General features: G+C 43.4%; 2 protein-coding genes and 1 long non-coding RNA gene across 13 annotated transcripts in view; 1 reads left to right on the top strand and 2 right to left on the bottom strand.

Moving 5' to 3' along the window:
• SLC37A1 (solute carrier family 37 member 1) overlaps positions 1 to 7,932 on the bottom strand; it is a 38,248-nt gene extending 30,316 nt beyond the window's left edge. The window contains exons 1-4 of one of the 10 annotated variants that reach the window (XM_051618811.1): positions 7,779 to 7,932; positions 3,436 to 3,733; positions 1,711 to 1,792; positions 774 to 900 (exon numbers count right to left, since the gene is read on the bottom strand). In XM_051618811.1, the coding sequence (XP_051474771.1) occupies positions 774 to 900; positions 1,711 to 1,792; positions 3,436 to 3,491 (265 nt within the window). In that variant the 5' untranslated portion in view covers positions 3,492 to 3,733; positions 7,779 to 7,932. The other 9 variants (XM_051618845.1, XM_051618885.1, XM_051618821.1 and 6 more) reach the window with 9 other exon arrangements.
• Positions 7,933 to 16,252: 8,320 nt separating this feature from the next.
• On the bottom strand, positions 16,253 to 18,335 carry LOC127384536 (uncharacterized). Its single transcript, XR_007889443.1, has 2 exons — positions 18,057 to 18,335; positions 16,253 to 17,960 (listed from the first exon to the last, which is right to left on the bottom strand). It is a non-coding gene; the product is annotated as an uncharacterized LOC127384536 (long non-coding RNA).
• A 65-nt stretch (positions 18,336 to 18,400) lies between these two features.
• Positions 18,401 to 25,639, top strand: RSPH1 (radial spoke head component 1). 2 transcript variants are annotated; one of them, XM_051619066.1, is made up of 9 exons: positions 18,401 to 18,517; positions 19,109 to 19,222; positions 19,344 to 19,449; positions 20,587 to 20,677; positions 20,903 to 21,038; positions 21,356 to 21,427; positions 23,135 to 23,387; positions 23,810 to 23,977; positions 25,423 to 25,639. In XM_051619066.1, the coding sequence occupies exons 1-9, from the start codon at positions 18,467 to 18,469 to the stop codon at positions 25,434 to 25,436; spliced, it is 1,005 nt and encodes a 334-aa protein (XP_051475026.1). In that variant the 5' UTR covers positions 18,401 to 18,466; the 3' UTR covers positions 25,437 to 25,639. The 2 variants fall into 2 exon arrangements, with proteins under 2 accessions (XP_051475026.1, XP_051475036.1); XM_051619076.1 differs by lacking the exon at positions 23,810 to 23,977.
• The last annotated feature ends 2,185 nt before the right edge of the window (positions 25,640 to 27,824 follow it).

Raw genomic sequence — 27,824 nt, 5'->3', positions numbered from 1 at the left:
GCTCAGATCTTTAATTATCTTTGAACAGAGTAGGACTTTTTTTTTTTAATTGCTTATTAAAGAATAATTAGAATGGATAGCTAGATAGACTGGAGTGGACTGGCACACTGACAGAATGGACTATTCTACTTCATTGATGTTCTTGGTAATGATGAAAGGGTCAAGAAATTATTCAAAACCCCTATTAAATTAAAAAATATTACATTCACATTTAATTGTAAGTAGCCGAATATTTTTTCTAATTAAGTGAAAGGCCAGGTTCATAAGCTATTCAGTAACTTGTGAACTCTATTCTACAATGACGTCTCCCATTTTTCTCCATTAAAACTGAGAGAAAAATACTCTCTCAGGCACATAAGAACTGAAAAGTTCCAATTTAGATAAACACCAAGTAATTCCACTTAAATGATTACTGGGCCTTGAATTAAACCAGCAGAAAATTATGATTTATTTTATTCTTCACCCTTTTTTTCTTAATAGACAAATCCCATTTTCTGACTTAAAACTGATGTAGTGAAACCATCTCATAGCTGTAACAGGTAAAAGAATGTCAGTTAAGTGACTTTCAGTAGGAAAGACACAATGAGGTAAGTCACAACTTAACTTCGAAAAAATCAACAAGAACATGGATAACAAAACACCCGTCCCACACATACCTCCTGAATCCCTCCACACATGAAAAAGAAATAGCAAGAGGCAAATAATCTAATTATGAGTATCAGCTCATTATTATGAAAGAAAAAGACTAAACAATTTTAAAAATCAACCCTTACCAAATGGCTCCCAACCACACTGAGACATGTTAGATGTTTTTCTGACAGGCTGAATCTGGGCAGCATATTCTTTGTAGGAGCCGAGTTCAACTTCATGTGAAGCAGCACAATGCTTATGCAGCTCTCCCTGATACAGAAAGGAAATTTGAAAATGGAAAACTCACTTGTAACTGTTAATCCCCATGCAGCAACAAATTTAACAATTCTAGCTCTATATGAACCTGTGTCAAACCCACCAAAATGAGTACAATTGCTTGGTATTTTTGCTGGGTGAAATCATCACTACATGAAAGAGTAGTTACGTCATTAGAAACAACATGGTATAGTGGTGTTTCAGATACTACAGAAGTTCAAAATTCTTCACTAACATCAAACTACATTACCCATTGTCACTCGTCAGCTATACACAATACAGCCCTGGGGCTTTGATGTGTGTTTGGGAGGTTATACAGGCCAAAGATGAAACTAACAAACCAAGAATTATATAGTATTTTGCCACCAGCTTCACTGGGAACAGAGTCCCAAGTGTACAGGCAGCTATAACTCTCATGCTCAACAGTACTTGGAACAAGCCTTGTAGAATTTCATCATGTCTGATCCATCACTTATGAGCAACTTTTCTCAAACATAGGAATGTAAACTTGTAAACTCTTACATATGTATAATTATATTAATTCACACAAATTAAGCGTAGGCATAGCTGTTTCAAGCCTCAACGCCAGAGATAACACATATATGCAATATTCTAGGTGTGGTCTCACTAAAATTTATCGAGTAAATGTAACAGCATACTAGCTTGATCAGTTTCTCATCTTTTAAAGCACTGCGAGTTAAAGTTTAACATTGCCTTTCACAACAGGAAATACTTAAAAAGGTCACTACTTCCATGTTTGACAGGATTAGAAGGATGTTTAAACAAGGATGCAACCTCACTTACCTTAACTATACTAATAGGTTTCCTTGATAAATGGAAGCTGGCATACAACAAGAAAGTGAGAGCGAAAATGAAGGCTCTATACCTACAAATACAAAAATATTATAAGAGACTGTTTGAAAAATATTTTATTCAGATTTATTTTTAGGATTAAGTTACATAAAAACCTTACACAAGTCATTTGTAATCTTAGAATAGTGCAAGACTACTTTTTTCATGTTCTCTAACAGCCTGAAGAACCACTCCAGCAGTTACACTGCTTTACAACATTTGCTCTGATTTGGCTTTGGGAAGGAGTTTGGTAGCACAGAGCTATGAGCAGGACAAGACAGCAGTGTTCTGGAGTCCATAGAGCTGATCTGCCTTGTTTACAATCTTCCCTTGAGGGAGATTAAAAAGCAGTTCAAAATTAAACATACTGACAGTCAGACTGCACATTTCACTGTCTTGTCTGGTTTTCTGGTACAACTAGGACATAAATAGTGGCTCTGTGAATTGTCAGTTTGACTATTCTGGGTTACTTATTTCTTTCCTTACTGCTTTTAGGATCAGCCATTTCTAGAGATGGACATAGGGAATGAACCTGACTCTGTGTGCTGTCAGCGACACCACAGGAACATAACTACCCAGCTTTGGGGCTCAGAAGCAATTTTCCCTTGTACCTCACTGACATCCTTGGGTCTTTCTCTGTGGTTCACCTGAATTAAAAGGGCATCTCAAACTCCCTGTCGCTGCAAGCTTTAAACAAAGACAACCATCTGATCTCTTCTATTCACTACCTGCAGCACAGTTCAGTTATTAAAGGAGAGCATTTTGTGGATTTGTGCTTTCAACAATACACAGAGACCAGAGTGTATCTACTAGTTCCTTCTAGCCTTGATTTTAAAGTTAACACCTGTAAACAAATGTATACAACAAAGATCTGATATCCCACAGCCTACTATGATCCTTAATTTTTAATTGACACTTTTCAATAATTTTCTGCCTTTTAAATTTTAAATAACAAGGGACATGATTTATAGTTCTGGCATATTCACAGGGATTTTAAAATGAGAGCAAGTTATCCAGCAGGTTGAGTTTTTCAGCCCCATAACTGAAACCATCCTCACAGAGATAAAACTGCAATGACTTTGCTCTTGCTGCTCTACTAGAAAAAACATGTGATAAAATTGCTCAAATGGGAAGTGCTTGGTCTTTCGTTTGTTATTTTTTTGTTATTCACACACAACTGACTCACTATTATATCTCAGAAAGCACAAGAACTGATGGCATCCAACTTGCAGGATTAGTTTTCCTAAAGCAAAGAGCTTTTGATTTTGTTTTGTTTTACACAGCAGCAAGAACTAAAACTAATTCTACAAGTCTACATTACACATCAAATTATGGAGGAGAAAACACACTTCTGGTTAAGAAAAGAATGCTACCCTTGAGCACGTCTCCCACCCACTAATATGAAAATCTGATTTATCCATACTTTGCAAAGAAAAGGACAAAAAGCTTTACTCTTTAGCACACTTGACTAGTAAGGGTCTCTCTGAGTTCCTCCCCAAAAAAATCTCACTTTTTAAATGTCAGTAATATTTACTTATTATACAACTGACTATATTTTCTTGCTGTATATATTAGGCAATGAAAAAGCAAAAATAGAGCAAGGCAACAGTATCACCTTCCCCAGATACAAACTCACATTGTCCAAAACAAAGATGACCACCGTCCTTCAAGACTTACCACTGATCTCGTGAAAATGAAGTGATAAAGCGAATCCCAGGAGGAAGCCGAGCCATCTACTCTACAGCTGGTATCAAATTTTAGGCAACACAATTATGTACTTGTGACAGCGTTATCTGTTCTTCAGAAGGCACAGCAAAAATCCTCCCAAAACCATGCAATGACAGCCTGTTGACAAAGGTGGAGCATACACTGCTGAGTTGATCTCCCTGTAGGTTTTTTTCCTTGTACCTTCAGTTACAACGTGGCACTTTCTTCACTCTGCTTTCCTTCACTGCTGATCTTCAAATAAGAGAAGCTGTAAGTAAACAGTCTTATCAAGTTATAGTAATATTTTCTAATCATACCATTTGAACCAGCAATTATCAGAGACAAGTAATTACCATAACTAACTGTCTAGACATAAAAAAGTAATGGAGGATTTTAAGCCAATATCAATTGCAGTCTCTTCTGAATTTTATCATGTATAATCTATTTTGAGAAGTTAGCACAGGATAAAGCAGTGGGGACACAAGGCAAAGATGCACTTACAACATGATTCAAAGCCAGCTGACATCAGAACACACTGCTTTTGTCCCAGAAACACTACAAATAGGCAATTCCCCACCTTACAAAATTCTGTTTTAACACATCAGAAACACTCATAAGGTCAAAATTTGTTCATAAACTACTATTGTGGTTTCAGCCCAGAACAGAGACTCCTCCCACTTGAGAGCAGGTGCAGCTGAGCATTGCTGCCAGCAAGACTTTTCCAGCACTCCCTTTTCCAGCCTGACTTCCCTGTCCCAGTATCAGTGCTGCACAAAGCACCACATCATCACAATAAGAAAAAAAACAAGTTTTTTCACCACTTGAGCTCCCTATACCAGCTCATCCAGCACATGGGAGAAGGCAGACTCTTGTGTGTACCTGACATACACAGAAGAGTGAGACTTCAGCAGCATCAGTTCCGTTTGGTTTGAAACCCTATAGAGTTTCTCCTGGTTCTTCACATTTGGGCCGAAGCCACCCCACAGAAACAGATGCACAGTTCTCTTTATTACACGTACCGCAAGAGGAACTAGCTGCACTGCTGTTTCACAGCAAGTCTGAGCCAACTGTTGAGTAAGGTGACAAAAGGCACTGTAGGCAAAAGGTGTGACTGCAACTCACGCGTGCAGGCCAAGCCGCCCTGTGTGCTAACAGCAGAGCTTCCCCAGCAGGATGCCAAATAACACACCAGGGTCTGCAACATAAGCCCTACCTTCCTGGTAGCCCAGCTAGTAGGCTTAATGCCAGTATCAGCCAGCGACTGCTATGCTCCTGATAGGAAGTTGGCAGGATACAGGACTACTTTCCTGATACACAACAGGAGGAGAGCTACAGCAAAATTTCCTTTGAGGAAAATACACCAGCCAAGACCAAGAGTTTGTCATAACCTGGGAACTTTAGGTGCTGCCACAGGGCAGGCAAAGGTGTGAGACTCTCTCCTCTCACCTTTATTCCCTCATCTTACTATAGAAATCAAAACTACTACTCCTCAGCCAGCTGAATAACCACACCAAACAGTATCTTTTGTGTCAAAACTGGCAACTTGAAAGCTTCACTATTCACACAAGGTTTTTCCACAGGAATGGAGGAAAACTACCACCCCTTTGCATAGCAGAGTATCCCACCAAAAGATCAAGAGTCTTCTCCCTTATGCCAATACATGTTTGTCATACCTTTAGTTTTTCCACAGAGGTCTGGTTTGGCTTGACACCACCCTCCCCCAAAATTGAGTTGACTTGCTAATCTTGTTTGGCATGTTCCACCTCCACCCCCTGAATCAGATAACTTGGTGTGCAATTCATCAGCAAACCCCATAATCACTCCCATCCAACATGAGTTCCTACCTTCTCTCTGAGCCTGCAGGGGTTAGAGAAAGAGCAACCCTCCTCCCCTCTGCCACCTCCAGCTGCAAGTCCCTGCCTCCCTCTGTGTCAGACCTCGTAGTTCTACCGTGATGGTTCAGGTGACTGATGCATCAGAAATCCTGCCCTGAAAAACAGCAAATCCAACAGGGAATATTAACTCACTCTGTGGCCACAAAACTACTATGTAGGATGAATCTGAAGCACCAGGAGCATAAAGGTAGGGACTAAAGGTGGGACTGCTCCTTGCAACTATGGCTAGCTAGCTGGGTCACCTGAACTCTAATTTGAAAACAACAACTACTTGTTAGTCATTTTGTATTTGGTTGAAATGAGCTGTGATAGCTCTGGTGGGAGAAGAAAAAGAGGTGGACACAAAGAGACAAGAAGAAGAGTGAGTTTTTTTTCCAGCACAACAGATCTGCTTCAGGGTGATCCCAAACCCTACTTCCCCCCCCATCATAATTATTCCAAACACCAAAACTATTCTTTAACTGACCATACTTCAAGTGAGGTGATAGAAATACCTACTGGAAAAAAAGTGAGAGGCCAGCAAACAACAAAAATCTGAGGTCATAAACATCTTTAAATGGCTCCCTTAGAATAGAATGGAACAAAGCAATTGTCATCACATAAAAGTAATTGTTTAGCAGGCTACCATTTAACAGCTTTAGTGTAAGCAGAGAGACTTGACACATCTCACAAAAGGTTTCAATGCCAAGTGGTCACACAGGGTGGCACATCTGTGCACCAGCTACACAGATCAGACTCACACCACCCCCTAACAGCGTATCCTTGCTGTAAATCCAGAGTCAGACAACTGGACTACCAGCAGCACTTAACTGCACCCTAACTGTATTTAACAGGGGCTGATTTAATTTTACCTACTGCAGGCAGAGAGACCTGAATACTCCATTTACTCATCAACAACTTATCTCTTGTCCCCATATATCCTTAAGTTCCTCTGACCTTCATGTGCTTTTAATAAACAAATAGAACTTCCCTCACAAAAAGCAAAGAAACTTGTGGCAATAACATGTGTGATAAAAAGATTTTCGACTGCATCCTGTTGTAGATAAAAACAGATTTTAAAACTAAGCCATTCTTCAGAAATTACATTAATAGCCTACAACACACAGCTGATGGCTTACCAACATGTCCTTACTACTCTCACTTTACTCACAAAGCCCAAGGACAACTTCCAGCTCAAACACTTGATCACGTTTTCTGTTCTTTCCTCTTCAGCAACTATTTTACCTGATGAGGAAAACAAACTTACTTTGAATCCATTATTACCTTCCCAACTTTGTATTGCTCCTTCAGGCTTCCCACTGCGCTGGCTGAAACACAGCTCCCTCGGGGACACAGTCAGCCCCGACTGGCCTTTACCACTGCAAATGCCGCAGACCTTGCCTCAGCTGTGCTGTGTGCTGGAAGGACAGCATGAAGCTCCTCTTTGCCTCTTGCCTGCTTGTGGCACAGCTCCCTGGAGGGCAGGCGTTAATTCTGTGCATGCAGAAACAGTGAGCAGTGCAGGTCCGCATCAGGGTGTCCTTCAGGGCTCCAAAGGCCTTTAGACACACGCAGATCAAAGGCACCCTGCCTTTTAACATCCCAGCAGCTCAGCACCTGAGCCATAAATTGCCAACTCCATCCGCTTTGGACCTTACGTGACCGTAGTTCTGGCGTTTAATAAAGCGGGAAGCAGTTATGCCTGCCTTAACAACGGGGGGGGAGGGCAGCAGTGCTTGTGAGCACCCCGCCAACCCACGCCTGCCTCCCGGGGACCCGCACCACCAACAACCGCATCGCCCCGGGAGCTGCTGCAACACCAGGGGCTCCGCCGCGGGGTGCCGGGGCAGCCGCACAGCCCCCCGAGACGTCCGAGGGCAGGGCAGGGCAGGGCAGGGCAGGGCAGCACAGCCTGACCCTGCGGCCCCGCGGGCAGGGCCGGGAGCCCAGCGAGGCGAAGGCGGCGGGCACACGCCTCCGCCCTGCCCCGGCGGGCCCGGCCCCGCCGTGCGAGCCGCCAAGGCCTCCAGGAGCCCCGGCCCGGAGGGCTCCGGCACGTCAGTGCCAACCCAGGGCTGGTCTCTCTGCCTCTGGGGTGCAAGTGCTGGGCGGGCTCCTGCCCGCAGCCACCGGGGGTGACCCCAGAGCCGCCCTGCCCGGCTCCGGCGCCCGGCCCCGCCGGCTGGAGCGCAGCCAGGGGGTCTCGCAGCAAGCGCAGTCTCGAAGCGATTAACGGGGGTTGGGAGGGGAAGCAAGACAAAAAAGGTTAAAGAAAGAAAGAAAGAAAGAAAGAACGAGGGGGTAAACGCCGGAGCCCCGGCAGCACCGCACCGCCTTCCCGCCGCCTCCGGCGGAGCCCCGCCATGCCCCGCCTGCCCCCCGCCGCGGGCCCGGCAGGTGCACGGCCCCCCCGCCCGCTGCCCTCTCCGCTGCTCTCACCCTCCCGCCGCCGCCGGTAGCTTCCTGCTTCCTGCCTGGCCTGCGCCGAGCCCGGCGGCCCGGCGGCGATCCGCAGCCGCGCCCGGCCGCGGGAGCTGCGCGGCGGGACCGGCCGGCTTGGGCCCCTCCCCGCGGGACCGGGAGGCGGAGGGGCGCCCCGCGGCGCGGCCGAGCTGGGCGGGGGGGCCGGGCACTGCCGCCGGGGCGGATCGGGCCGCGGTGGCCCGTAGGAGCCTGGCCGGGGGCCCGTCCGTGCCGGCAGCGCGCCCCACGGCGGCTCCGGGCCGCCTGAAGCCTGCGAGGGCAGCTGCTGCCCCTGCCTGCCCGCCCCCCGGGGCTGAGGCGGCCGCGGCTCCTCGGCGCGTCCTGCCGGGGCGAGGAGAAGCCGCTCCCGGCGCCGGTGCTGCCCGCCCGGCCTCCCTGCCCACCCACCCACACACCTGTCACAGCCGCGGCCGCTCCTGCTCCCGCAGCCCCCGGCCATGCCCGGCACCGGCGGCGCGGGCCCCGGGCGGGGCGCGGGAGCTTCGCGGCAGCGCGGTCCTCTGGCCGCCTGAGGCAGGCGGAGGCGTTCCTGGTTATCGCCTGGAAGCTGGCGGGAAAACTCGGTGGCTCTTCTTTACAAACGAAATCATATTTTTGTTTGGCTTCTGGCTTCCTGATCCTGCAGCGGGTGTTCATTTTCAACAAACACGTGTATATATATATATATATAAAGAAGCTCAGTTATTGATACAAATCACAGAACCACAGAATGCCAGGTTGGAAGGGACCTCAAGGATCATCTGGTCCAACCTTTACAGGTAATACTATAGCTTATATGGGATGGCTCAGCACCCTGCCAAGCTGAGACTTGAAACTGTCCGGTGTGGGGGAATCTACCACTTCCCTCGGGAGAGGGGAACTTCCTTACAGCTGCAGGTGCATTTCTTTATTGGGACCTCCTCACCAGGGCTAGTAACGCAATGCTGTTCATGTCTTTATATATTATTTATATTCAAAGCTAAATAGCTGCTAACGTTTACCTTCTGCAGGTTTTAATTTATCTGTATAACCTACTTGTCCCTTGTAGCGTGCCTTGCCTGGCACAAGCAACCCGCTTCAGGCACTCAACCAAAACGTTCAGTTTTATTTTCACTTCCCTTTCATCTTGCACTGGCTATGCTGCTAATAGCACTAAAATAAACTTTTTGACTCCCACTGCATAACTTAGGGCCCGCGTTTCAAACACTTACACAATTGCTCCGCTCTGCTCCACAATCCCTGTGGCATCTTTCCTTCACTTTCTCCCGGTCAGTAAACAAGCCCTTCTCCCTTACAGTAACATTTGCAGAGCCAGGGTCTCAGAGTTGCACCAGACCATCGCAGATGCAGATGGGTGTTGCACCGTTTCCTGCTTTGCAGCTTAACACTGGCAGATGTTGGTTCCTGCTCAGGCTCACATCCTCCTAGGTGGGATTTTATACTACAGAGTTCCTACTTGAAAAGCTAGTGCGCTGCTCTTGACTAGCTTCAATCTTACTTCTAAGGAGATGACTTTGGTTCACAGATAAAAGCCACTACTCGGCACCAAAGGTCTCGCATTAGCACAGCTTTTGCTGAACTGTCCTGCAGTTTAAGACTAGCTTCGCTTTCATCCAGTGTCTCAGGGAAAGGACAGTGCATAGTTGCTTTTTGACAATACAGTCCAGAGCCCCTTGTGAATCCAAAAGAAGAATCATCTGCCCCAACCCCGCATCAGCTCAGCTGAAATGGCTGATGCCCTGGGCAGTAGCACAAATGGGCAGGTGACAGAGCTGCTTTAGTTCCCCACCTTTGCTGTCCCCTGTATGATGGTGCAAGAACCTGACAAGGAAAGACTTTTAACCTCTTTATTCTTCTGATTAGGCATATAATGGAAATGCTATTGTCTTATGGAGAAGACATTTGTTCCCTGGGGTAAAAAAGCACACGCTAACATCAGATATAGATGGGATAATTACAGCTAGAGCAGAGCATATATGTTGATGCTTGTCATTTCTGCTGTAACAATCATTTCACAGAGATAAACCTCAACAGGGAATGCCCATCCAAGAGCAGTGGTCTGCAGGAATCATGTGGCTGCGTTTCTGCACCAGCACGGGAAGCCAACCAGGCTGTGTCTGTTCTGACTGGCGCACACACACACGCACACACACAAATGAGGATTTGTCTTTTCACAGTAGAAAAGGTCAGACCTATCACAGTGTGTTTGGTCATGTGCATGATTACCCATCCAAAATTATCACAACAATCACCATCATGCAGGATGCTCAGATTTTAAAAATTGGTGTTTTCTTGGCCTTTTTAAAGTTTCTTTAAAAATTTAACCTTGCTTGAGTATCTATCTTCAGTTACAAGCCACTTGCAAAAAGCATGAGCCAAAGAGCCACCAAAAAACCTGGTATTTTTCCTACTTAAAGTAGGAACTGCATCTCCCAATAATATAAAGGTTCCTCCTAATCCATTCCTGTAACATCACTGAAACCTGGTTGCCACACTTGGCACAGCTGCTCTCCCTGCTGTGCAGTGCTGGTCACCAGCAGCTACAGTTGCCAGAAGCCATCAAATAACTAATGCAGAGAGGAGGAGGAACAGCATGAGCTTGCCCTGCTGGTTGCACAACAGCTTGCTGGTATAGGATGTCAAAGAAGGGCCAGAAGTCTTTTGCAGATAAAAGAAGGTCAACAGCCTAACATTACAGGAATAAATGGTTAAAAACCAGAACACAATTATTATTTTTTTTTAAACAACATATGTCATCTAGAGCCTCACCAAAAATAATAGAAAGGACATTTTGCCAGTTCCTTTCTAGAAGGAAATAGAAATTAAGGATACGGCCCAGGAAATGGTTGTATTGGGTAGCAGGTGTGGCAGCAGCTTGACTTTCTGGGCCTCTGGCAACTTTCATACTAGAGGAAGTAGAAAAGGGTGTGTTCTTGTCTGCAAAATCAAACAGAAATAAAGATATATGAGTCCACAAATGCTTGCCTATGCTTCTGCTGGTGCTTCTCAGAAAAGATAACTCTAATTTCCTGGTCTACAGTTAAATTTTGCTTCCACTGAAAAGACTGGTGCTCTTAACTCCTCAAGTCCTGATGTAGCAGAACATTTCAAAGTCAATGGATGTCAGTGTAGTCTTTCCTTTGCTGAACAGGTGATGCTCCCTGAACAGAGGTCTGAATGCAAACTGTTGCGTCCTTTAGCTGATTAATGTACTGGTTTTATTTCCAGTAAATTGCACAAGTTTATTTTATGATTCATAATTGCACAGATGGAAAAGGCTAGTCTGTTTAGCCACTGAGTGATCTCTTTGTCTTAGGGGATTAAAAAATTTCAGAACTTATTTACATAATAAAGGACTTTTGAATAACATTTTTCTATTTAAAAATCAATATTTACTTAGACTGTATTTCACTCAAGTACCAGGATTCTCAGGACTGATATAACCACGGCTTTTAGTTACCTTCATTAGTTTTATGTTTGATTTTCCCAACTGAGCAGCTGGGATATTGTATATGCTCTTCACGTTAACACTGGGTGCAATCCAAAGAAAACTTGCTTTCGAGCTTTGGCAGACAGAAAAAAAAAAAAACCAACATTCAAAAGAGCCAAAAAAAAGAAAGAGGCTTTGAAGGAGATGTCCACGTGGCTGGCAGTAGACAGGTGTGGCCCTGCTGCAGCCACTCTCAGAAAAGGCTGGAGGTAAGCCAGCTGTGGTCTGGAAGTTATTTAACTAAGTTAGCACAGTATGTCCCATCTTTTGATGGGAAATTTTAGTGCCGGCACAGCACCACACTAATATGACTACATAGTTTCCAGACTGGTACTTTCATCACATCTAGCTTGCCAGAAAGCTGGTGAGAATCACCAGTCCATAGTTTTAGGTAAACAGACCAGCTGACAAGACCACTGTCCCAGCACAGCCTTTTCCCCAAGCAGAGCAGGATGGTACCTGAGGCTGCCTAGGAAGAAAAAATAACATAGCAAGTGGGATATTGGGAGGGGAAGGGGGAAGGAGCGAGAGGGAGTAAAACTGCCTCCCAGCCTCCTGTATAAATATAGATATTGCTATGAGTGTAGGAGACATTTAGGAATAATGGCATTTATTTGAACCTTGTGAGTTGCCTATCAGTCTCCTGTTCCATTCAGAAAAATGGGATCAGCGGTGCTGACAGTAGCCCCTAGGTTGCAGGTTCCCTGGCTAGAGACCCAGATCAGCTCTCATTCCTTCAAGCTACCTGCTCACAGAAAAATGAACAATAATGTACTGAGAACACAGAATTTAAAATTAAACAAACAAAAAACCCCAAGCCCCCACAAAATACAACCAAGCTGTATAATTACAAATGGAATCTGTAAACAATATATAGACCATCTTTTGTCATAGAAGAAGAAAATCTACTTTAAGGAACTTATCTTGAAAAATTTAATTCTGCTTCCAGCAGGAAATGGCAGAGTTCATCTTGTTACTTTGCCCTTATTTCTATTCCTGTTAAATTGTCTGGGGCTGCAGTAGAAGTGCAAGAAATGGCTGCAGAAACAACTGCTGAGGAACAAACAGACTGAAATAGAGAGTCTGGCTACTGATAGGCTTCATTTCTTCATGCTTGCAGACTTTATTGCTGGAAAGTAGTTATATAAGAAGGGAGAACTGAGGCATATTTTAAGAGAAATCAAATACCAGAACAGTTATAAATACCATGATAAAACACAAAGCAGACCAGAAGAAAGACCTTACACTAGAGCAATGGCCTTGCAAGTCATGTATAAGAAGATGAAGTACAAAGGTATTCAAGACGACAGAAATGAGGAGACAGCAAATTAGTCCCATCTACCAGTGTTGTTTAATTCTTCCCTACTGAACTTATTCTGAGCTACCAAGTTAGGACTTTAGATGGTAATGTGCAGAAGGACTGGGGTGCTTTAGCTTTATGTTATTACAAGCTATGCGTAAATAAAGAAGCTTAGGTCTGGGGTTTTGTTTATGTGATGAAACAAAAACCCACCTCCAGAAAGAAGCAGAGACAAAATGTGATATTAACACTGTTTTATTCTTATAAATAAGAATGGTTATGGTCTTATTCTGACCATAACATTTTTTTTCATCCCATGAATGCCAACTGCTTTCTTGATAGCTGTAGTAATGCTGTCATAAAAGTCTTGAGAAAATACATTAGCAACAGTTTCCCAAATGGAAGAGAATGAACCTGTATATGTTCCTGTTGCACTTCAGTGGAAAGGGAGATCCCTTATCTAAAAGAGAAACTTGACCATTTTCCCTTATATCTGAAGAATAGAATGCGCTTGTACTTCAAAATCAGCAGTAAGGTCAGAGAAATGGGAGGCCAGGTATAAACACCAGATAATGCTTTCACTTGGACTTTTTTTTTAGGGAGGAAACCAAATGGTTATATTTAGCCAAGAAAGGTATTGCTGGTATTTCAAGAACAGCTTTCATACAGCCTTTTCTTTCCTAATCATCCAGCCTTCAGGGTATCCCAATGTTACTTGGAGGAGGCAGTTGTGAACTTGAGTGGCAGGGAAGGTAATTTATATGTTTTCTGGCTGGCTTCTGAGCACAAAAAGAAGCTATCTTTACTTGGCATACAAACATACTAAGCAGCTACCATTTTGCCTGTAAAGAGCTTTAGAAGAGCTGTGTGGAGAGAAGTTCCAGTTTTGCAAAGGATTTTGACATTCTAGAGTCTGGCTTAATTATGATTTGGAGGTGAAAAACCCCAATGTATCTAAGTTACTGACAGTAACTGACAGTTACTAATGGTTTTACTAATAGTAAATTCTGACAGTTTTACCAACAGTAAGTTCTGCTTTGTCCATTGTTTGCTCCCATAATCTAAGAAAACATTCTGTTCAAAGTATTTTGAATTATTTAAGTGTGCCTGATAATATATGTAAAAAATGTTTATTCCCAAAATGAAATGTTTATTCCCAAAAAACAACTCCCCTTTAGATATATCTTTAATTTCTTAACCCCACAATTTTCCTCCAAAAGGCTAGTGAAATCAACCTGGTTTATATTTAAGTTTCAGGAGGAAGAGAGCTGACTTCATTAAGGTGTTTTTTTTCTGACAACTCCAGTTTAAACTTTGCTAGTATCTGATACTGAGCATGCAGTACATGTGGCTGTGGTTTTAGCTCTTAGAAGGAGAAAGTTGTAAATTATTCTCTTCCAAGAGGTTACAAAATATTTCACTGCAGATTTTTGCTATGTAAATACCTGTCAAAAGACATAATGCTGCCCAGGCCTCCCCTATCAAAAGCAATAAATGGTCATTTGCATCTCTAATTTAGCCTAGAGCAAAACTTAAACTGGCTTGATTGCTCAAGGTCTGGCCCTTGCAAAATAACAAGCTCTGCCAGTTACGTGAAGAAAGGAAACCAACCCCTGAATCAAGTAAATTACCTCCACTCTCCCAATTATTTTGGTGCCAGGATTTGAAAAGGCAGCTCCCTAAGGCCACATTGTGTGCCAGGTGGAGAAAAGCCGGTTTTCAAGGGCATCATTGCCTCTGGGAGGAGGATGCATGGCAGGACAAAGCTCCTCTGTCCTGCAGGGCAGGAATGCCAAAGCACAGCTACTGTGAATTAAGCAGCAAACCATGTCAGACATAAGTGTGCACCCTGTTGTATTTTTAGCACCCCTTGGAAGCAAGATGCTAATTGTAATGTAGAGATGAACAAGTAGTACTGTAATTTCTGATGTTCATCTTGCAATGTGAGTTTTCAAAGCTCAGTTGGTGCTGGAAGGAGGCCCCAAAGCCCGACCTGATGCAGCAGCATTTTCCCTGCAAAACCTTTGCACTGCCAAAAGCCTTCCCCTAAGCTAGGACTCCTAACACAGGGTAAAGTCCAAAGAGAGCTGGGAGCACAGTGGGCATTAGAAGTGGCTTTTGGCCATTCCTCCCAACAAAGCACTCTCTTGCTAAATTCAGAGTGAGAGCCAGGGCTGTCCTTTCCTGCAGGAGATATCTTACGGGGTTGTGTGCCTAGCAGCCTTTTGCTTGCCTGTGTCACTGTCCTTTCCTGTTTGTAAGCACCTCCAGCAGCAACAGCAGGGTTTTTTTTTCTCAGGAGTTCTCTCTCTGTATGGGGCTTCTGCTCAAACTGCAAACCAGGAGCTTTTCCAGGGCAGCTCACAGCTATGGCAGCTTCTGCCCTCACCTGGCAAGGTGACTGAGCCAGCAGTAAAATCAGAGCAGATCATCAGCACACCCACTAACCCCCTCGAGCCTTTTGCCAAAGGAAAGTCATATACTAGTTCAGCAGGACTTTAAGAATATTTATGGTGTTATGTTGGTCCTTTGGTGGAAAAGGAAAAAGAACAGGAAAGTAAGGATGATAATAGCCCTTCTTTCAATACTAACATACTTAAAACTTAACTTTAATTGGACTATGAGACACACCCAAATGTAGCTTGAAAACCAGAAACTACAAAATACATCCTCCTTGTCAGTAATATGCATCCATATAAGACAGTTTCTTGGTATAGAAAACTTTAAATGATGCCTCCCTCATTTTGGTCAAACTACATTATTGCAACATGCAGACGTTTGTGCTGTCTGCCATTTCTAGGCACAGAGCGGTTTAAAGTTTATAAGGGAGTAGTTACTGTTTCCCAAGAAAAATTAACTGTTCCTCCTTCAGAGCCTTTCCTCCCTCAGAACTCTGACAAAGTAGAGCAAAAGCAGTAGTGATCATTAGGGGGAGTGTCTCTGATGGCTTGTCACTGTCCTGTTTGTGTCGGGGCTGTGCCCTGGGCTACATCCACGTGGAATTCAGAAGATACATCCGGTTACTTTTGTTATCGAGTTGAACAGGAAGGACCTCTATATGCATCCTGAACGTATTTTCCCTTACAGCTCTTAGCTGCAGTATTTGCTTACAACTAACATGCCACTCACAGACTAAGGAACTAGTTATATAATTAGACACTACCGTATCAGAGATAAAATAATTTAGCTATCCTTAGGTGAAAGAAGAAACTAAGGCATTATCGAGTGAGAAAAGAGGAAATGAACAGCCTATGCTTCAGATAAAGTGCACTCATAGCCAGTTCAGCCACCGGAGCAGTAGTTTGCATACTCTGCAAACTGTTACTCATTAACAGTAATGGCCATTATGCAAGTCAGGCTTCCCTGGTCAAATGCTGGGGACCTGCAGGAAAGAGAAATAAGCATACAATTTTGAGCTGGTAAGTATATAGCTTCTTAATGCTCTGCCAGCTAATAAAAAGTCATTTTAGTGTTCCTAAATGTCTCAAGCAGGAAGCACTCTCAAATTAGTAATGTTAACTTGTTACTAATTTGGGTGTTAACTCCAAAGCCCAAAGGGATCCTATGAGCTAAGAACATCATGGGATTTAGCTATAGTTCTCCTTTTTCATCTTTGCCCAACTGAAAACAAAAAGACACATATGCCATATAAGCAACACATCTTAGTAAAGAAATACTATTTATTTATTATCTAAATACTAGCCAGTTAGATTCCCACCTATGAAAACAAATAAAACTACCTGACTATATGGTGTATCTTTGTATAGAGATGACCTTGTTTTTCTTCTGGTTTGGGTGGTAAAGCTTTGACCTAGAGTTAAGGTGTCCTTCCCCACGTTTTTCAACCACTTGCCACTCCTTTTGCTGCCTCAGAAGCACCACCTCCTCTGCCCAGTGCGTATTTTGATAACTGCTTTTCAGCACACATATCATTGCATGGCTCCTCTTGTGAAACCTTGGCCATTAAATGACTGTGCAAAGCAATAGCGAGGTGATTTGCCTGACTCCTGCTTCACTGGCAGGCCCTGAGTCCTGCCAAGCTCCTGCAAGGACTTTGAAGCTGCTGCTTTGCAGAGAAGTGGGGTGACACTTGCATTCAGCAACACAGCTCATCCCCAACATCTCTGCAGGAGGTGGCATGAGCTGTAATGCAAGCACCACCAACTCCCTTAGCCAAGGTAGATTTTTAGGGCATTTCCCTTTGTAAAGAATAACAAAGCACTACCTTCCATCAAGACAAATAAGATCATTTAAAAGAGTGATTGATTTTTGATACTGTAGCTCACATACAAAACATTTTTTAAAAAAGCAACACAAAATGCAAAACAGGTTTTTTCCCTATGTGATATTATTGCTGAACATGGACTAAGGGGTGGCTGCGATGTACTATCCTCATTATGTTCCTTGTGAGCTATTCTCTTCCACTTTTGGCATTTTGAGAAAGGAGAGCCCTCTTCTTGCCTCCCAGAATGATTTAGCTGTCATCATATTAGTATGGGAGGATCTTAACTGGCTGAGGTGACAGAGCTTGTCATCAGAGTTACGTGGATTGCTACTGAGGTTAACTGAGGGGTTTGGAGAAAAGTCAGCATACAGAGAATTTCCCACGTATTAAGATAATTGAGAATTATAGTTACTAAAAGGAGAAGAAAAAAAAGTAGAAGTAAAAGCAATTGTGTGAAAGCAGGAGATGCTTATATGATGTCAAAACCTGGCTGACTCATCCTTCTGCTATCTCACCAGCAACTGTCAGAACTGCACTGGGCCCTTGTCACCACAGCAGTTGCTGCAACTTAGGAAAAGTAATGGGAGAGGTAACTTGTACTCCCTTCATTTATGCAGAAACACAGGATTTTCCAGGCCAGATCACACAGTGGTTTGATGCTGCCCTATGCCTGAGATCCAGCAGTGATTAATGCCAGAGCATTTCCCTGACTCTATCCTGACCCCCGAACTATCCACACAGACCACTCTGCTGCACCTTGCACAAGAAACAATGGAATCTCTCCAGAGAGCCCCAAAACACAGAGCCTGACCCCTGAGAGCACAGCAGTATCCCCGGGATGCTGCAGGGATCCAAAGCACGTTCCTGTGATGCCTCTTGAGGGCTGCGCGTGGGTCCTCCCTCTCTGCCTGTGCCATCAGATGTGCACCACCAAGCTAGCAGCGGGAATCCCGTGGGATTTCAGGCTCTGGAGCCGACAGTGCTTGGCCTTCCTGCTCCGACTTCTACCGGGGTTCCCCGGGCTGTGCCAAGGCAACGTGCTGGGTCTGCTGAGCGGGTGTATGAGGCTCATCACCGTCAGGCTGAAACCGTCAGGCAGAAAACCTAAGATCCAGGGGCTGGAGTTTCTGAACGTCATTAAACCTGACAGAAAAACAAACAAATAAATAAACAAACAAACGCTGTTCACAGGCCAAACTCCCGGGAGCTCCCGGGAAACTGCGCGGTGCCAGGTCCCACCTGAAGAGCCCCCAGCCTGCTTCACGACGCTGACGGCACCGGCCGGGACAAGCTACGCGGGGATCCGTGCCGGCTGCCGGCGGCGTCCCGCACCCGCCCGGCCCCTGCTCACGCCACGGCCCCCTGCCGGCTGCCGCTCCCGCGCCGGGAGCCGCCGGGCGGCCCTGCTGGCCAGGCGGGGCTCCCGCTGCCGCTGCCGCCTGCACCCGAGGGGCGACCCGTGGCGGGGGAGCGGCGGGACGGGCCGGGCCGGGACAGACCCGCACCGCCCCCCCCACCCCGCACCCCGCCCCGCCCCGCTCCGCCCCCGCCGCGCTCAGCACCCGGGACAGCAGCGCGCGCCCCCGCCGGGCGCGCCCCCGCCGCGCGCCGCCGCGGTTGCCAGGGGGGACGGCGGCGCCGCCGCCGCCATGTCGGACCTGGACTCCGAGGAGGCCGAGGAGGCCGAGCCCGATCTGGGGGTCTGTCGGGGTCTGCCGGGGCGCTGCTGTCGGCTCAGCCGCACGGGGGGAGGGGGGGGGCCCGGCCCGGCCCGGCCTCCCGGCCCTTGCCGTGGCGAGGGGCCCGTCCCCGCCGCCCTGGCGAGGGCGCTGGGGAGGAGCGGGGCAGGAAGGGGCTGAGGGGCCCAGGGGCCTCGGGCAGCGGGTGGGGGAGCGGCAGCAGCAGGGAAGGGGAGAGCCAACCTGAGCCAGCAGGGGGTCTTACGTGCTGCATGGAGGCCGTGGGAAGCCCGGGAGGGCTCCCGAGGCGCTTCTCCGGTGGGCCAGGGAGTCTTGGAAGTGGGGCTGCACCATCTGCGTCGGGGCATTTCCAGCTTGCTCCAAGGGATGGAAACAAGTCATCCATGCTCTCCAGCGGTGCGTCAGGAAGGGAGAAAAGCCTCTGATGACAGTGTCTGCACAAGCAGGGTATCTGTTGGCAAGGTGCTCCTGCAGTCACCGCTTCAAGTCAAATTGGAGCAGCTTTGAGCAAACGCCTCTTTTCCTGTTTCGTGAGGTTGGATTCAGTCAGGTCTAGCCCTATAAAACTTCTTCGTTTTCACATGTTGTCAGGAGTACGAAGGCGAACGCAATGCAGAAGGTGAGAGACATGGGCGTGGAAAAGCACGTCTGCCCAATGGTGACACATACGAGGGAGAGTATGAGCATGGTTTGAGAAGTGGGCAGGTAAGACAGCAGCAGTAGCCAGTGGATGTGCTCATGTTTCGGTGGTTCTGTTAGTGTGGGCACTCTATTGAAACAAGAGTGAGAACTGACAAGTATTTTATCTCTACCGAATACGTTTCAGGGGACCTACAGATTTAAAAATGGTGCTTTCTACACTGGAGGATATCTTCAAAACAAAAAGCATGGCCATGGTGTTTTTTATTATCCAGATGGGTCAAAATACGAAGGTAAACCACTGAACACAGTTGCAAGGATTTCTGTGGCTGAAAAGATGCACTCCCCCCTCACTCACTGAATTGGAGAATGTATTATTTTAAGAAGACAAATTTTCTCTGATTTTTTTTTCCTTTTATTCCTTTTTTACTACAAGCTCTGAAAAGTGTGGGGTTTATTTATGGGAATTTATGTCAATTATTGTGAGAAATGTGGTATTTAGTAGTGTTTTTTTCTTGTCATATCCCCCTTTCAAGTGGGGTGTTCCAAGTCCTGAGAAATATTAAGTGTCTTAAAAATCAGTACATTCTTGGTAGAAGTGAGTAGTTACTTATTTCTGAATGATTATTAGAGCCACAGATATGTTCAGGATAAAGTATTTTAGGACTTAATGAGGTCCTTCCTTAAAAAATAGTCTGCTGATTAGAGCACTCAAGGATTGGAATGCCTCTGAAGTTTGAAGAAGTTGAAACTTGCATTGTTTCTCTTCTTCCAGGAGAGTACCCAAAACACTGAATATCAGTTAAGCTTTAAGGTACAATATTTCCGCCCCTCCTTTCTATGCTAGGCAAGAAGGAACATTTGCATTCTGAGGGCTAGAAGCACAGCAACAAGAGCAGCCCAATCTTGGCTTACAGGAGCATATGCACCTGTAATTTATTATTACTTTAAAAATTCCTTTGAAGTATGAATAGAAGAGTAATTAAGACATGCAATCTAGCATCCTTTTGAGTATATATGTCCCCTGTCTAACAGGACAATTTCAGCAAATGAGTCAGACTCAATTTGTCCCTCTTTTATTTGAGTGGAAATGTGACATTATCTAATGCAACTGTAATACATTATAAAATTTTAAGACAGGAGCAGGATGTTACATGGCTTCTTCTGTTCATCCTGATAATGGAGAGTGATAATGGAGACAGATCATGACAGGCAAAATGAAAGGGAGGTCAGGCAGCTGCATAAATATTTGGGGGGGAAAGGGACAGACAGAAGAAAAAAGAGCAAGGGCTTAGAGTTAGTAATGATGTAAGGAATGGTTAGGAATCACAGCCGTGTAATAGCTTTCATTTCCTTTTCTAAGAATTCATGTATGTCAGCAACACAAACTGACCACCTCTCACTCTGCTTTTATCATATTCTCATTAAAGGATCCTGGGTGAATGACCAGAGACATGGCTATGGAAAGTACACGTATCCAAATGGAGACACCTATTCTGGAGAATGGTTAAACCACAATAGGTTTGTTTCATTTGTATAGTCATGTTTCAAGTCATTCAGTGGCATTAAAATGCAAAGGTTATTTTCAAAGGAGGGCTGACTGGAGCAAATCAAGTGCTACTGGATGATCTTGATCAACTTAAGCCATTTCAGCTACTTAAATAGTACAGTTTTAATACCTTAAGTGAAGCAACATCCTAATTTCTTAATATTCAGTAGTGTAAAGCAAAATTATTTTCTCCCTAGGCACGGGCAAGGCACATATCTCTATAATGACACAAGATCTAAGTATGTTGGTGGCTGGGTAGATGGAAACCAGGAAGGAGAAGCTGAACTTATCCACCTAAACCATAGATATCTCGGCATGTTTTTGAATGGAAATGTAAGTGTACTGGGAAACTCATTTCTTCTGAACAGTCAGCATGGAACATCCTGTTAAGCATGTCTTAATAGGATCTGTTTCCACTTAAAATAAGAAGCTAGGCTTCTGATCTTTTGTAGTATTTCTTGTGCCATAAATGTAACATAGGAAACTGAATTATTCCACAGGACAGAATACCAAGTTTCTCTGCAACTCTGCTTTCAAACTAATTTGTTATTTACTATTGTTTGAATTTTGTAGTAAAGCATATTTTACATTTATATGCTTAGAATGTACTAACTTCACAGTTCTGCTAACTTTTTTGTATCTTTCAACAGCCTGTAGGTTATGGCAAATACATCTTTGATATTGGATGTGAACAGCATGGTGAATACATACAACCAGAACAGGTAAAAGAAATAGTGCAAATCAGAGATCAGAGAACTCAGTAAATCAAATCTATTGTTGAGTAATTCATAAAATACCTTAGACATTCTGATGCTAACGTAGATCTAGTGAAAAAAGGGTAGAAACTTGGGCCTTCTTAATAACTGAATGAAATTTTGGTTTGCTTTTTGCTTTAGCTTCTCTACTGCATAAACTTTGACAAGTGCAAGGTGTGATTTTGCAGATAGGAGTCTTTCCTGCTTAAAGTTTAGAAGAATCAAGACCTTCCCAAAACATTAGATGTTTCAAGCCACACAATATAGATATATCTGTCTGTATGTTTAGCCTGTATTCCACTTTGTTCTGACCACCAGAAAACAATGAACAATATTTCTTCTTATGTTTCTGAATTGCTTGATGCAATGTGTACAAATGGTAATTGACAGCAGATTTATGTTTTGGAAATGTGTCCCATTGTTGTCCTTGTCCTGTTAGGAGCTCCTAATAATTGCAGGGAACAGCTGGCACCAGGACCTGTTTTTTCTTCTCCTTTGTGCATGAATGCTCTGAACTGTGTCTGATTAATGTGGTGCAAAATAGCCAGATAAATAAGAAATACATCACAATATTACTGTTCTGCTTTCAAGAACATGTGCCACATTTTAGCTTAGAGTTTGTGACCTCTGTTGTCTGACACATAAGTTCCCATTACACACTCTTTGAAAAGTCTCTAAGGCAGCAATTGTTTCTTAAGATAAGAATAAGATAATAATAAAAATTCCTATCATTAGCGATAGAGATATACAAAACATGAAAACTCTTTTGCTTTTTTGGCAAAAAGCAAAAGATCCTCAAATTAAGTATCAGATTCATATGAGTATTCAAAGTTATTTGTATCTAGTATCCTCAGTTCAGTTGGGGATTGTTGGATGTGCTTATTTTGGAATATTAGGCTATTGATGTGGGAGTTAAAACATGAATTTAAGAACCCCAGGTTAAGCACTTGACTTCTGAAAATTGCTCTCAGGAACAATAATTTCTTATGTGAATGCTGTAGTGACAGTGTAAAACAATGGACAGTGCTGTCACTAAATCTTGCCTCTTTACTTTATTTGAAGTAATTGCAGAACTAGACGCATTAAAAAAATAAAACAGCTTGCAATGCAGATAATTACTCCATTACTGAGACTCCTTTATTTTTGGATAAAATAAAGTATGTTTAAAAAAGAAAATCTTCAAATTTTGGAAACATAAACTTTGTGCAGTACCTTATTGCTTCCTAGATCTATTCCAAGGTCTTCCCTAAGAAAAGATTGAGGCAGAAGGGGGCTGTTTTGTCACTGTTCCTCTGTGAGATGGACAGTATAGCATCGACCAGATAGAGAGATTCAGGTCTTAACTGGCATTGTTGTACTGCAGACAGGCATAGAAGAGGAAATATACATAGGCCCCTTAAAGCTGTTCTGTTTGAGGGAGAGACTTTTACCTTAAACGAAGCAAGCTGGCAAGCACTGATCCTTAGTAATATAGTCAACTGACTTCATCAAGGTTCAAAGTGTAGTTCTCTTTCAAGACTTGTGGCTGCTAAAGTTCCTCCACCTGGAAATTCTTTAAAAAGCCATGCCAATGCCATTTTGAGCCCAGATAAAGAGGACTGAGTACAAAACCCCATCATCTTACTTACTCCCTTAATACTGATGAGATGCTGGACTTAATGGTTTGTCTTCTAGGATAGAGGAGAGGAAGAAGAAGAGGAAGTACCGTTATTACTGGTTGCACCAAAATGGAAAGCATCAACAATTGCCAAATTAGCACTCTGGGCTCCTCAGGGGGAAAATCTACCTTCTCGCAAAGAACCTCCCCCAGTGGCGGTAGTAACAGCAGAAGCAGTGGAAGAAGGAGGAGCAACAGCAGCAGTAATTGAAGAAACAGCACCAGTAACTGAAGAAACAGCACCAGTAACTGAAGAGGAGAAAATACCAGGTTTGTTCTGCTGGACAGCTGGAAACTTCATGCTTTGATTCTCGGCTAAAACTGTGCTTTTCAAGTTTAACAGCAAGTGTTCTGAGAAGTTTTTTGTTTGTTTGTTTGTTTTCCTATAATTTACCACATATTGATGGTTTGGAAATTCCAAGGCTGTTCATGCACAATATGTATGTGTCTGCCTAATCTCACATAGCATAATGAGAGACAACTGTCGCTGGAAGCCCATGAATCATTTTAGTCTATATCATGGACTGTTAAAAACCTGATTATAAAAAATTACAAAAGTTTTTGTAGGATTTCTCATGTGAGTGAAAACTGTAGACTTCAGTAGGAGTTGTTAGCTATTGCATGAAAACAATGGTTGAGTGCAAATTTGTAAAATTAATTTTGTTTGGTATTTCTAATTTCTTATGTTTCAGTCACTGACGAGCCTGCTGAGGTTAAGGCTGATGAGCCGCCTCCTATTAATGAAGTACCCAGTGAAGATTTTAGCCCAGCACAGGATGCAGGAGAGGAAGATAAGAAAGGTATAGAGGCAGATGAGGGAAGCAGAGAGGAAGAAGAACAAAAAGATCAGGAGGATGAAGGTGAGGGATGGGACATGCATGCTTATTCTTTCATTAGCAATCAGGGTTTCCAATTACATACATCAATCAGCCAAAGTTATGTTGCTCAGGTACATTATCAAGCTAAAGAGACCATGGAAATTACCACATTTCATAAGGGAGGCAGTCCTCTCTAGATATAAACAGAGTAGTCAAGTCCATATACTGTAGCAGTACAAATTAGAAGTGACACATCTGTCCATATACAGCATTTACAAAGCTGAGTTTGTCAGTGATTGCATTTTCAAACTTTTCTTTCTTTTTTGTACAAAAATGAGAGAGAAGATTTCAGACCCTGGGAAATGCAGGGGGGGTTGTGCACTCCACCTCCTTCTCATGAATGGAACTGTGTATTCTTATTCTGTCAGCTGAAGTTAAAAAGCAGGCAAAACAAATCTGAAGAAACAAATTTTAGGTATTGTTATGCATTGTGGTTTGAACTTCTGGGTTTGAGTCTCTGGTTGTTTAATTTCTCTTACAAACCAAAGAGCTTTGGAATTTAGATGCTTAAGTTTTCTTCCAGGCAGTTCAGAAGCCTGTTTTAAATACAAAATTACGAAGGAGCAACAAAAGGATGCATCTGTGTTTACTCATATTTAGCCACAATTGGGATCTTTGGGGTTGGATTAGACCTGGCAGACATCTAAGTGGTTTTCCTGCATAGCTCTGCTTTGGATTTGGCAAAATTTCATCGACCCTAGTTTGTCTCAAAGTCTCTTGGATTCAGAGAATCATTTTTTACTGAACTTGATTTTAACAAATTATCTGGCCTATCACAATGAAGCAGTTAGGTTATTCCAATGGGGTTTTTTTGTGTTATTCAAAAAAACCCAAACAAATGGACCCAAGTATCTCTCAGAGACAGCATATATGCAGATTACAACACATGAAAACATAAGAAGGTGATAGGTGTTCTCAAAGTTCCTTCCAGCTCTTTATGTCTATAATCAAATAGTTATACATTTTTCAGCATAGGTCTATGTCCATAATTGATTAGGCAACATATTCCCCTTGTCTCTATATTTAGCAAGATTAAGTTATAGCAAGAGGAAACATTTTTAAGAGAGTATGCATACTATGAAGAGCAGGTGTAACAAAATCTGGTTTCTTGCAGCTTTGTATTCTTTGTCCCATTACCATAATTTTTTTCCACACAGGAATTCCATCCTTCTTGGTCCATGTTTCTTATGATGCTTGTTCAAATTGGAAACATTCTTTGGCTGGCAGTCAATATGTGTGTACTTTGTCTGGCAACAGACAAACAACACAGAACAGTTAAATTCAAGTATTGGCAGTGAAAAGCAACGGGAAAGATGACTGACGTAGAGAGCATAGTTCTACAGTTATGCTTTAGGCTACTAAAATTACTTTCCAGTATTTTATAATAAAATACATCTCTATGTTCTATCTTTCCTTTGTCTCCACAGGAACTTCTACTTGAGGATACTACTAGTGTAGACAATAAGGAGGATGAATCAAACGCCAAGTAATGGAATACAACTAAAGACAAAGAGCCATATAAAGGAAATTTAAGAGTGAATTATTTTTTATGGTAAACCATTTTTGATGGTAAATTTTTATTCATAAAAGGCTAAGTTACAATGCTTTGAATAAACCTTTTGGTCACTGTTCTGTCTGAAATAACTGTCTCTGAAGCTTTTATGATCTCATAATGTGCAGTCTCAAAACAACCTTATTCTAAGTTGCAGGTAGCCAGTTGATGAAATCAGTGCAGGATTATTCTGGATTCATGAAACTGTGTCCTCACAAGTATGCAGAAGCAAACTTAATGTTCTCCCACTACTGCTAGTGGTCTTCCTAGAACCCTGCCTCTGGGCTTAGAGGCCTGGGAGTTGGGAGTCTTGCTTGTGAAGATGAAGACAAAGGCAGCATTTGGCTTACTAGCTCTATTTGTATCCCCTATCACTGTATAGGCCTACATTTTCATTGTTAACTTTTCTATTGTTCATGTAGCTGTAAAAGCTCTTCTTGTTGCCCTAAGTCTCTCCTTGCCAGTTTAAAGTCAAACTGAATTTTGCTTTCCTAAAACATTGGTGCAGTGTTTTTAAATTTTCCTTTGTTGTCTGGTTTTGCTTCCATTTTCACAGATTCGTAGAATCATTTTGGTTGTAAAGGACCTTTAAAATCATCAAGTCCAACCATTAACCTAACACTAAGTCCACCACTAAACCTTTTCCCTAAGAACCACAGCTACACATCTTTTAAATTCCTCCAGGGATGGGGACTCCACCACTTTCCTGGGCAGCCTGTTCCAGTGCATGACAACCCTTTCAGTGAAGAAATTTTTCCTAACATCCAATATAAACCTCTCCTGGCACAACTTGAGCCCTTTTTCTCTTGTTCTGTCACTTGTTACTAGGGAGAAGAGACCAACCCCACCTCACTATAACCTCCTTTCAGGCAGTTGTAGAGAGTGAGAAGGTCTGTCCTCAGCCTCCTTTTCTCCAGGCTAAACAGCCCCAGCTCCCTCAGCTGTTCCTCGTAAGACTTGTACTCCAGGCCCAGTAGCCTTTTGCTTTTGAAGTAAAATAAATGGTTTTGGCCCAGTTGGGATAAGAGATGTTGTATTGATATTGCTGAAACCGGACCTATTTTTTATATTCTTCACCTCAGAGCAGGAAATTTGTACTAAAATTTTAGTTTAGGGGAAAAGGTAAAAACATTTTAACAAGTTCTCGACAACTCACAGTTTCAGTAAAAATATGCCCAGAAGTTTCAAGGTAGTGATAAAAATGGATTAACGGAGAGTAGAGATAAGGAAACAAGTCATATAAGTAGAATTTATCACTTCTTCCTTCAATTTTTCTCCCATCAGATATGTCATGGTGAAAAAATTCCCATGCAGTCTTTCCCTTCCTATCTTACATGTAATTTTGTCTGCAGTTTCTTGTGACATCGATTGTGACTTCAGTGAGCTTTCTTAGAGGTGGCTACCTTTTGCTCTCTTTGCTTTCTTTGGCAAAGAAAAGTGATGTGTTTCAATTATTTTTGTAGCTAGGTCAAAGCAAACTTAGCTTGCTGATGCTGGGATTTTTTATCCTTTAATAAAAAACTAAAAATAATTTACTTGCTAGTTTTAATATATTCTACTGTAAATTTGAGAAATAACCACACAGGGTATTTTCCAACTCATTTCCATTTTGAACTAATTTTCAGTTCAAGATGTGTTCAGTGTTGGATGATTTATGAAATTCCCTTCTCTACAGCCAGTACCACCCTGTTTATTAGTACATGAGTGACCTCCAGTGGTGTACCTGCAAAAAGCGCATCCTCTCCGGCAGGTCAACCGTCCTGCCTAGCTTGGTGCTATCTGCAGATTTTCTGAGGGTGCACTCAATCGCCTCATCCATTGATAAACATATTCAAGAGAATTCACCCCAGAACTGAGTCCTGGTGCACACCACATGTGATGGGCCACTAACAGGATTTAACTCCATTCACCACAACACTTTGGGCCTGGCAATCCAGCCCTTTTTTTTACCCAGCAAAGTGTACTCCTGTCCAAACCATGAGCAGCCAGATTCTCCAAATGAGTGTTGTGGGAAACTGTTTTTTACTGAAGTTTAGGCAGACAACATCCATAACCTTTCCCTCATCCACTAAGAGGGTCACCTTGTCATAGAAGGAGATCAGGTTAGTCAAGCAAGACCTGCCACTGTCTGAGCCTGATCACCTGCTTGTCCTGCTTGTGCTGCATAGTGGCACTCAAGATAATCTGCTCCATAACTTTCCCTGGCACCAAGACTGACAGGCCTGTAGTTCCCTGGACCCTCCGTCCAGCCCTTCCTGTAGTTGGGTGTCACATTTG

The sequence above is a fragment of the Apus apus genome, chromosome 1 (genome assembly GCF_020740795.1).
Source record: "Apus apus isolate bApuApu2 chromosome 1, bApuApu2.pri.cur, whole genome shotgun sequence".
Lineage (NCBI taxonomy): Eukaryota > Metazoa > Chordata > Aves > Apodiformes > Apodidae > Apus > Apus apus.
Note: the sequence above shows the minus strand (reverse complement) of the source record. Positions and strands in the feature narration are given on the sequence as shown.